This window comes from Podarcis filfolensis (assembly GCF_964270895.1).
Source record: "Podarcis filfolensis genome assembly, chromosome: 3".
Classification (NCBI taxonomy): Eukaryota; Metazoa; Chordata; class Lepidosauria; order Squamata; family Lacertidae; genus Podarcis; species Podarcis filfolensis.
Genome location: NC_139606.1, coordinates 2,230,649 through 2,242,450, shown reverse-complemented (window position 1 = coordinate 2,242,450; position 11,802 = coordinate 2,230,649). Strand labels below are relative to the sequence as shown.

Genomic DNA, 11,802 nt, shown 5'->3' with positions numbered 1-11,802 from the left:
GCTGTATTCACCCATTATGCGAATATATACAGGCTGGTCCAAGAAAGTGAGACAAAGTGTAGCTTGTTTTCCTTATAATTCTTGCTTCTTGGCTTCCTTATAATTTTTGCTTCTTGGAGAAGAGAAAGGTTATTATATGGGTTTCTTGAACAAACCTAGATTTTATAAATAATTGCCTGTCAGACTGTTCAAGACAGACAAATATACAGCAGACCAACAAAAACATGATCTGTCATATTTCTAAGAGAAATATATGTTGATTTTTCATTCTCTGGGGTTGTAAGTGTACCAGTAAGAAAGACATGCCAGTGCTTTTTCTGCTGATGCACTTTTTAAAAAACAAATGTAAAATCTGGGAAAGATACAGCTACAGAAGGAATTTTTATTCCAGTATTCTTGGCCCAAAATGTTTTCATTTGCTTATATGCCTGCAGATCGAAACCAAATACAATAAATGCTGGTGTCCTTTTAAATAGTCTGGATGTTTACAGCAAGCATATAATTTTCCATCATTATGGACGCCAAGAAAAATAAGAAATCATGATAAAAAGAAAAGTTTAATCATACATTTCAGCAAGCATAGACGGAACATCAGAAATGTTTCTTCTTCTTTATTGTACATATTATTTTTAGTTCTTTAACATGCAGATTAGTTCCAGGAAAATGACATGGATTTTTTTAAAATTACAACTCTGCCACTTCGTACAGTAGAATACTGTATCAACTGCAACAATTCACAAGAATACCCAGTTTTGAAAACTGTCCAGTGATAAGGTTGGTATATATAATAAATCATTCCTTTAGTTGATTGTGAATGTCCTCTGTTTGCAATCTTTCTCAGTCCTTTGATTAAGTTTGCTGCAGCAGCAGCGCTTGCCAAGGGGTTGATATTGGAGAGTTTAAGTGAAACATTCAATGCGCTTCCCATCCAAAACGATAACCAGAACAATGTTCACGTTCAGACCTCACTCCAGAATTTGTACTAGGTTCTGCTATAGTCGTCATGAAGACCACAGATTTACTGTATGAATGTACAGACAAATTAGCAGATAGTGAACTCATGAATTCCATTTAGTTGGCTCTAACACACTTGCTGCTCAATAGACATAGAGCTTAATACATTTCACTGAAAAAAATACAGAAAACAGGAATGGGACATTTAAGGCAAAGTAAGCCTAGTAAGATTGATTGCTTTCAGCAATGTCATTCCTTAGGAAACCTTAAATCTTAATATTGATTTTTGAAGGTCACTGTGACTTGGCCTTGTTTACCTCAAATAGAAGAGCCTTCCATTTGACCCTTGCCATGGTCCTAGGCACTGCTTTTTTCAGGGGGGATGCAGGGGTACGCATACCCCTAAACATTTTGTGAATCTAAATTTGGCCTCATTGAGGGGCAGTATTTCAATACAAGTAGGAAAATGAGAGTACCTCTAAACATTTATTTTTTTAAGCAGAAATGGCACACACCAAAGTGTCACTGGCACATCGTTTTGAGCTCTTTAACATGGAATGTGCATGGGAAGCTCCACATGTTCCCTGGCAATCTCCATTCCATAGCTTGATGAGAAGAAGGAGGCAGTCCCCACTGGAATACGAAGTCACTAAAATCATTCTACTAGGTTGTGCAAGCTTTCCCTCAAGTGTCTGAAGAACTTCCATTATCTTCTTCTTAGCAATGATGCTAAGAATAGAAGCATAGTCCCCCCCTCTATTATTCTGTATTAAAACTGTATGCACATTTCACTCTTGCAACTGAAAATGTGTTCTAAAAGTGTGACAGAGCAATTACCTGCTTTTCAAGGAGTCCACTCCCTGTGTCTATGCATGACTCACTACTCTGAGTGTGTGTCCTGATTGAAGGAGCCTCACCTTGGAGACATAATGGGCTGCCTTCTCTGATGGTGGAAAACCAGGCAGCATTTCCGCCCCAGGAATGATGATAAATGCTTCAATTACACCTGATACAGTGCTGCACCATAATTACTTTTGCCTAAGGACATCCATAGTGGGTGTGTGGTTTGGCCTCGCAGGAGGCTTTATTTATTTAATAATAATTTTGTCATGCTACAATAGCAGTTCTCTCACAGTTTGGAAAGGACTGTTTTTCAAAAAACAAACAAGGCAAACCAGTATTATTATAATGATCACAGATGGAAGCTAAGATTGGTGAGTTCTTAGCTCAGCTTAAAGGTCACAGTAAGGACTTCCTGGCTCACAGCTCATGGACATAACTGCTACAGTACCCCAGTTTTCAATGGACACTGAATGCTTAATTACTAGGAGTTTCTGCCCACCCCAAATACTTTAACTGACACCCCTAAAAAAACCTTTTCCTGGCAAGAAGGAAAAAAAATAGAAAAGAAAGATCAGTTGTCGTTTAATGGACAAAAAACAAACCATATGCTGGCTTCTTTTTGCCCTGCTATGTAAAAGGATATATAGTGATGAACTAAAATTAACAAAAGGGATACTGCATTCTCATCCACCTACACAATAGCCCAAACATCCTGCCATTAATTGCCTAAATGTTCCATTTAGGAAAGAAGAGTAACAATGGGTGGGGGCTGAAAAAAGAGACAGTCAGCCAGTTGATAGTCACAACAAACCAGCCCACTCACCAGTAGACACATGCTGGCTGGAACTTTTATTTATTTACCCCCCCCTCCCGAAGGGTGTCATGCGAGGAGGGGGAATCACCTTAATATAACATGGTCTTTCCTGTTGCTGTAGCCACATCCATATTAGCAAGCAAGAAAAGTCATCCCATTTCTGCGGTAGGCGCTCTGTCAAAGAAAGAAAATCTGTAATGAATTATCACATCAACTTAAACAAGGAAAAGAGGCAGAGAGCAGAGCAACGCTTTCTTCCTGTTTTGTAGACCATTCTGGCTGCAATCTAACAGCAAGCATTAGAATGCTTCCACAATATTTCTGGTGAGGAAGCATTAAGCAACCACTTTTTCTATTAAAAGCTCAGTGTGGTTCACAAGTGGTTAGTGATACTATTCCAGGACATGTGCAAAAATATGACATCCTGTTTTGTTAATTACCCAATACATGGGGGTCAGAACGACTATTATTGTAGTTTTTCTGTCCTTTATAAATCCATGCAATCTCTTCACTCCAGGAGACTCTCCTTGACAGAGACTTCATGGGAACTAATCCTAGTCTCCTAGATTCAAATCCATCCACCTTGGTTTTCATATTTTTAATATTGTTCACACTCAAAATAGATAAGCTGTATGTTGAAGACTGGTATATTTAAAGATTTCTACACCAACTTTCAACAAGGTCCTCTAAAGCAGCTTACAAAACCAATTAAAAACATACAAAAGCATCAACAATGGTTAAAAAAAGTTGGATAAAAATCAAATGAGCAGATCAAAAAGTCATTTGATGTTAAAAGGTTGGGGAAATGGGACAGACTATCTGCTGCCTTAAAGCTAGCAAAAGAGTTGACTGGATTTGCTAGAGGAAGGAAGTACACAATTTAATCACCATCTCAAATACGTTTGTGGCCACCTTTTATGCAGCAGCTAGCTCTAACGGCAACACAAACAGAGATGATTGTTTTAGTTGACAGACTGGCTCATTTGGTCCCTGACCTTTGGTGGCTTTGCAGGTTAAAGCCATCACTTTGAATTGTGCTCAGAAACAATCTGGAAGGCAATGAAGGTCTTTGAGCAAAGGTGAAACATGTTCCCCACTGTGAGTCCCAGTTTACAACATTTTGGACCAAGTGAAGTTTCAAAGCACTTTTTGGAGGCAGTCCCAACCAAAGACAGCCATTGATCTCTAAGGGCAGTGCAACACCAGCCAATACTGGTTGACTACCACTTCCATGTCAAACAGCCTGCCAACCAACAGTAGGACTTAGCTTCCATTTATGAGCCTCCATTCAATTCTTTACTGATTCTGCACACTGATTTAAAACATTCACTGATTCACCTGAACAGAATGAATCTTGATGAATCTTTACCCCAGTGGCACATCTGCGCAGCTTTTCATAGATCTTGAATAACAAGGGACAAAACAGAGCTCTACAGAGTTCTTTAGCATAAATGCTGCTGGGTCCTCCCTCTCTGAGAGGCATCTGCCTCTTCCAAGACAACCTGTCCATACGCTCTTGAACACATCAGCCAAGGAAGACAAGGGTCGACCACTCTGGAAGTAGGTGGTATTTCTGCATTTCTCTGTTCTGATCTCCAGACTGAAACAACTGGCCCGAGTCACTAATGATGAGGGGATGGAAGGCTCAGGGTTTGTTTGTTTTTTAAAATGTATTTATTTATTTAGTGGATTTGTATATCACCCTTCAAAAATGTTTTCAGGGCATTTACTGAAATATAAAAATGTAACAAAATATAAAAGCACACAATCATAATCCAATGACAAAATAGCTATTGCAAAGCAGCTGGGATAATAAAATAAAGGTTTTGGCTGCTGCAAACTCAACATTGTGGGCACTAGGAAAGTCTCCTTGGGGTGAGAGCGCCAAAGGGTTTTGAATATTGACTGTGAGTCCTGGAAGACCTGCTGCCTGCCTTGTTGGTTTTTTTCTACCTGGCCTGGGATGGCACTGCCTGGACTGACTCCAGCTACAAAAGCTGAGGCTGCTGAACAGAATCTTGGGCTGGGATATTATTTAGGAGGGACTGTTGGGGTTATTGGTCTCTACAGTCACAACAGGCACTGTAACTCTCCAACCCCTGAAGGAACACTCTTCCATTGTCTCCTGAGACAGACGGATACCAACCATTTTTTTGTTGCTGTTGCTGTTGTTGATATTCATTTTTTGTATCTTGTTAAATCTTATTATATGTGTAGGGCACATTTTCTATTATTTTCCAAGGATGGGTAGAGAATGCATGCGTGAAGCTTCAGTATTCACTTTTTAAAAATGAAATTCTATGCACACTTACCTCGGAATAAGCCCTACAGAATTCTGTTGTAAGTGTATTAATTAATCACTACATGGCAAATAATATAAGCTTGAACATAAGAGCATTTTTTGTCATAAAAATTAAGAGCCGAGAATGAAATAGTCAAACACAGGCCAGACCTTAAATGACTAAAAGAGATCCAATATACCACAAGAACCACAAGTCCAAAGATGCCATAGCTTTGCAGCCTGCCCAAGTTCACATTACGAATTTCATGCAAAATAACGTATTTTCCTTCTTGACCTTGAAATTTAAACAGTTTTATAACCACAGCAACAACCTTTAACACACAAATACAACCTTTAAAGCTACTGTGCAGCCTATATTGAGATAAATGAACCTGAGAATAAACTTGGATTCAGATTAAAGTTAAACAGTTGAATTCTCCACAGTTTGGGGGATGAGATTTTGGCAGCCACACAAACACAAGTTGGATTCAGGTCATAAAGAATCCAGTCTACCCTACGCCCCCTTTAAAACCACACACACAGCTTTATTGTGGCCCATAGACCCAAAATACACCGTACAACAATAGCATCTATTAAGGTGTAACACTGGCCTTGCTAGTCAACAGAGGAGCTGAACATGTTTGGGAGAAGGCCTCAAAGCCATTCTGCTTTACTGTGCATCTCAGTCAGTTACAGCTTCAGTAGTTGCGAACCACACATTTACTCAGCAACAATCAACTTTAATAGAAATGTAATGACCTGGGCAGTGTGCAACCACCATTGAACAACAGGTCACTTCTGGACTTTAAACATGAGCGGGTGTGACAAAGAACACACAAATGAGAAGAGGAGGAGGTCAAAGTCAACATTTGCTGGGATCTATTTCTTGCCTTCTCTCCTAATCAATGAGGTTTTATCAAACAGTATATAAATTATATGAAATAAAATTTTATTAAATAAATAATATCACCTTATTCATGCAAGCCTTATTCATGAGCCTACGCTGGCTTACAGTGGGGAGGGGCAGGCTTGCAAACCCCACCTCCAACAATTCTGCCCATGCAGGTCCTCTTCATTCATAAGGTAGCAAACACTTTCATAGCAGTAAAAGGAGGCTGGGCTTAACGTAGCAATAGCTGGAGGCACACGTCAGGTCTGTACAACTTGTGCCCCAGGCTGAGCCATGGCTAATGGCCCACTGGAGAACTCAAAAGCCACCGGGTTGCTTCTGCCTTTATCCGCATGGTTGGTGGGCTACATTCACCTTGATGGGTCACAAATTGTTTAGATTTCATATTTGCTTTCAATGCACATGGAAGCAGATCAAGTGCAAGTGAGTGTAGATTTGGGAGTCATCTCAAAGTGGATCTAACCTATTATATTCTGATTGCAAACATACCACTAGGATTGGGAATTAATATCAGAAGAGTCAACACAAGGGGACATGTTACCTAATAGGGATATGCACAATCACAGAATACCTTCATCATACTCATATTCATTTCTCTGTAACAATTAATGACATTCTCATTATTTGTTTATCTAAATGATCTACGTCACCCCACTGATTGTATTGACTCTAAGGCAAGCATAGCATAATTTTGCTTCCTAGTCGTTCTTCAATTCCCTTTTATGACACTACATCAAAAAGCCTTTAACAAATTGCTGTTCCCACTTCCTGGAATTTGTCTGATATCATCATGAAGAAGAAAGAAAAGAAGGTGAAAGAATGAAGGCATCTGCTCCAGTAAAAACTCGAGGTGTGGGAATAGTCCATAAACGTTTGCCAAAAGGAGAAAGAAGAAAATTGGTATGGAGTGGACTATCATTGTAAGTTTCTCAGAGGCTACTGTAAACAATGGTGAGGGAAGCTTAAAAAAATGAAACTAAAACAATACTTGGCAGTCACTTTTGCAAAACAAACATACTTATGCAAAGTTCTTCCCATCACTGCCACAAACTTTAATAGACTTATTTTTTCAGAGTAAGAGAAGTTCTGGAAATAAAGTTAGGCTGGAAGCCTTAAGGGAGAGAAGCAGAGAAAGAACGCAAACTGTAAAGTTGGATTTTGTTTAAGGATCAGGGCAGAGCCTAAAAACATGTAGCCTACAACATTAAGACCTCCCACAGAGTATTACTGAAGATTATTAGTACAGTATGTAGTGGCCCGATTAGACCCTGCACTAAATAGGGCTGCATACAGCAAGTTTCATTTAGCTTACAAACATTTATTTGGAGTTTTCTGCTCTGGCCAGGGCCAGACAAATGAGTCTGTGTCCTAGATTATTGTTATTCCTGACAGACTCTGTTGAGTATTTTAAGGCAAATTGCTTGGAAGAGAAACAGTGTGGTTCAGAAAGCTGAGCTGGGTGGGAGGGGGTGGGTTGAAAGTGCCAGAAGATGATGGGATTTAATATTAACTGCACTGCATTACTTGCTGTGTGGCCTCCAAAAGACCATTCACCCTTTATGGCGTTTCAGTTTCCCTGTCTTTAAAATAGGAATACTATTACTTCCCAAGAGTGTTTCAATGGATTACAAGGCGAATGTTTGTTTAATGCTTTCAAAATATAGCATGTCGTATAATTATTATTTGCATTAGGCCATTTCTCCCCATTGTTTCTTATGGCTAGATACCAGGATTACTGAAGTGGATGCTGAAATAGGCAGCTACTGGACTCCAGACAGGAGTGGAATTTTCATGTAAGCAACTGAAAAAAGTTTGGAGAAAAATAGATATATTCCATTAGATGCTGCAGCTACTGGCTACTCAGGCAACGATTCCTCTTTTTAATATTATGACAGGATAAACACCTATATATTGAAGCAAGCACATATAATTTCCTATCTCACGTATGTTCTATGAAAGGTGTGTCCACATTATTGCATCTACTTTTTCCCTTCACATTTGATAAACCTTGTTTGTTGGGAAAGTAACTCACCCAGTCCTGAGCTTTTCTTGGGCCCCTGGCCCTTGAGTGGCAGCGGCTTTGGGTGTGTCTCGTTCTTTTACTGCTCAGGCTCATTAATGCCCCATGTGCTCAGTTTCCACTGAAGCTCTTGTTCACCAGAGCAGTGGGAGGTAAGAGGAGTTAAGGTAATGCACCAGGGGTTGCCAGTGGCGGAGATGGGAAGAAATAAAAACCAAAAGAAATATACTATTTCAATCAAAGTCTAAAATTTGTAGAAGTGGTTTTGGTCTCAATATAGAAAAAATATTTATCCAAGAAACTCCTACTCGGGTGCGAACATCCTACTTCTAGTGGGATTTTGTTTGGCAAAGTCCTGGGCAAGAGTGGAAGCTAATACAGAACATGTCTATAAACAAATATATTTATTTAGCACAGATTGACACATTTGCTGGAGTATTTCAGTGATTATGAAGTGTAAACTATTTCCTAGAGTGGTTTCCTTTTGTGATTCTGCTAATTTATTCAATCCACCCCATTCTTTATGCAGTGAGCGTTAGGAGCTATTTTAACCACTCTGATTGAAATGTGTGTGGGAGGCACATATGTGCCCACATTCAAAATGGTCTTGTCATTTTTACTCCCAGAATAGAGGAAAGAGACTTGTACCCCACCCCTCACCTCTGCCAGGTGAACATGTGCTGAAATGTGATGAGCGGCGATAGGATGCAAGAATGGGTTAAAACAACCAACTCAGTAAGCATGTGTTTTTTGCACACTTGATACTAGGAAGCAAAATAAAGCAAAAACCATCAAGACAGTGCAGTCAACATATTGTCAAATACATTAAATTCCAAAATGAGCACTTCTGTTAATATAATAACAGAATGTGATGAATCCCAAGAACAAGGATTTAAAGAAGCATATTGCAGAACTAAATGAAAATCACATATTCCATGTATGTTTTGTAACATACGTCACTCTCAACCCTTCTACGAATCCTGCTGTCGCGAGCTGAAATACGAGGTCTTGGTGTGTTCAGGACCACAGAACAAAGCATCGCCACTATAAGAGCACCGATCTCGGCCAAACTGCAGCTCCCCTTTTGCTTGTTGGCTTTTGATTGCAAAGCAGTTTGTGGTAACTCTTGAATGTCAAGCTCATATTTTTAGCCCTACAGTAGCTCTGAATTACCTTGGGTTTGTGGGTTTTAAAACAGACTTTTAACATTACTGATGTGGCATTTTGTTTTCAGTAATTGATATTAATTTTCAGGTTGCACTTCTGGTTTCAATCTGAGAAGCTCTCAGAGGACTGCAGCTGAAAGGTTCACAATAAAATGGTAAGGGATTGTTTTGTTTCCTTTTAGCTTTGGAAAAGTTTTAACTGCCATAGACTCTCCCAGTTTTGCTTGCATTAAATTTGCCCCTGCACAGTACAAAGCACTAAAGTCTGTCTGGCTGAAACAATTATTTTGGCATTTCTTTGAGTAGCCCATGTCTAGAATCTGGTGATAATCAACATTTCTGCAAGCTCAAGTTGATACATTGGACCTGTATTACACACTTTAAAGTGACTACGAAAACAGCCGTCATTTATTTATGAGGAGATCCTATGCCAACAGCAGATGCTTTCCATATGCAGAGCACAACGCCATTCTGCCACTCTCCATTGTTCTTACATGGTAGAATGTATCCAGAGATAGCCTAACTGGTCACGACAGCAGCCTCTGCTAATATTGCGCAGCTCAGGACTCGCCAATTCTCCATAGCTTAGCAAGGAAGAAAATGCTCAGCATAGCCTTTTCCTTAGAGCCAAATCTTAAAAAATAAAAATATAAAAATCACAAGCTGTGCTCCTAAACAAACTGAAATGGCAAAAAAGGGTGTCTTTTTTGAGAATGTGTACGTAGACTTGGATTTTGAACCTGAACATGTTATATTTAAGATGTTCTTTTAGAACCAGGGTGAACTCAAGAGCCAGAAGAAAAACACTTTTTCAGATCATTTACAAGACCCTGGGAGAAAGTTGCTAAAAACGTTCTCTGAATGTTAAAAGACATGACCAGTTCTACTACGGACAGCTTAGAATTTCACTTAACTTCACATGGTTATTAATATGATTAAGACAAGAAGTTCCTAGGACTGAGATATGGGGTCTGATATGGGGTCAGAAAGCGTGTATAATACTAGCAGACATTATTAAAACATTTTTAGACAAAACATGACACATTTGTTTTTGCTGCATACAACTGTCTTCCACACAGCACTGGGCATGCTGATGTCAGACACACGTCCCCACAATGCCCACTGCCAACATTTGTGGGTGCCCAGCCCCCTCATTGGGAATTTTGTGGGTGCTTGAGCACCCAGGGCCCCTAGGGCCCGGCCCCTATGGCGAGCACTGGGCTCCTCAGTTTCCCCCCCCCTTTGCCTCCTCTGTGACTCCTTCTTTACTCTTTTGGTATTAGAGTCCTACAAGGTTAGTGCACTAAGTGAGAAGACCACCCAAACAGCTACAGTGGGAAATACAGTTTCAGGTTAAGTACAGACCTCCGGAATGAATTAAGTACTTAACCCAAGGTACCACTGTACAGCCATTGCTAGAGCATTGAACTTCAGGGGCTCAATCCACCAGGACACTGCCTGCATGACCATTCCCATGGCACAGTTACACCCACCCACCCACCCCCCACACCATATATATTTCCCACAAAATATACAATGTAGTTTTTTCCAAATAAAACATTGCAAAAAACATAAACACTCCTGCCTGAAAAAAAGTTACAATGGGAAATTGCAAAAGCTAAAGGAAATGGAAAATCTGCAACTTATAAATCAAATACCTGTGAATGAGAACTACAGTGGAATATTGAAAGATTACATTAAATTTCCGGTATTCACAGAACAATATCATATTTAAGATTACTGAATTTCACATTTTCTAACTCAGATTTTATCTTCTCTTAGGAACTATACAAATTATGAAGGACATCATCATCATCAACTTCTTAGAAAAATTATACTATATTCCGCATGAAACACATTTGAAAGCTACAGTTGTACAATGTTTCATCCTAAAACTACTTCCTTACAATTTAGACTATGTAAAAACTAACTGTTTTCAGGGAAGAATTTGGAGTTCCCTTATTGCTGCTGCTGTGGTGGTGAGTATTATTATGTTGTGGTCTTGTTGTCTGGGCAGCCCAGGATCCCTCCCCCCCCCCCACTGTCCAGGCTTCCATCTCGGACAGTGCACTTTGGTGCTGCTAACACAACAAAAATAATGTGAGTTACCAGCCTCTGCAGCCACAGTGGGTGCTGTGATTCTCCAGCAGTTTGATCTCACCCCCAGAAACACACCCCATTGTCTCTCAAGATTCCAACAATGATATTCTTTATTAATTGCTTTACTTATAAAAATTATTCAAAGTGGCTTACAAACACATTAGAAATTCTAAAACCAATTACAATAAATACACTCACAAAACACATCTATACAAATAAAAGAGAGTTCTAGCAGATCCTGACCCATTAAAAGAGGCCATGAATACTTAAAAGCCTTCCAAACTAAGGGCCAAAAGGAATGTTTTTGCCTGGTTCCTAACAGTAGACCAAGACTGCACCAGGGGAGCCTCTCAACAAGTGGGAGTCACCAATGAAAAGGCCTCTTCTTGGGTTGCCACCTCCTGTGGATGTGACATGTGGAGAAGGGCCACAGACTAGGATTGCCGGGCCTGAGCTGGTTCATGCGGGGAGAGGCAATTATGGAGGTACTATGGTCCTGAGCTGTTTAAGGCTTTATTGGTCAAAACCAGCACTTTTAATTGAACCCAGAAACTAATTGGTAGCCAGTGCAACTGAGCCAGGATTGGTGCCACAGCGCTTACAGAATCAGAAAGGATTTGATCATTCCCAGTTACTGCTGGGAAGCAAGACTTTTAATAGCTACAGCAAAAGGTATGCAAGTAAATAAGGTTCCACATTTTTTACTCTCTGGGG

The 11,802-nt window shown here is 39.8% G+C and overlaps 1 protein-coding gene across 7 annotated transcripts in view; it reads right to left on the bottom strand.

Moving 5' to 3' along the window:
* Positions 1–596: 596 nt before the first annotated feature.
* SUPT3H (SPT3 homolog, SAGA and STAGA complex component) overlaps positions 597–11,802 on the bottom strand; it is a 240,575-nt gene continuing 229,369 nt past the window's right edge. For 5 of the 7 annotated variants that reach the window (XM_083606697.1, XM_083606695.1, XM_083606696.1 and 2 more), the window contains one exon: positions 597–2,785. In XM_083606697.1, the coding sequence (XP_083462823.1) occupies positions 2,744–2,785 (42 nt within the window). In that variant the 3' untranslated portion in view covers positions 597–2,743. The remainder of the gene's footprint in view (positions 2,786–11,802) is intronic. The other 2 variants (XM_083606694.1, XM_083606700.1) reach the window with 1 other exon arrangement.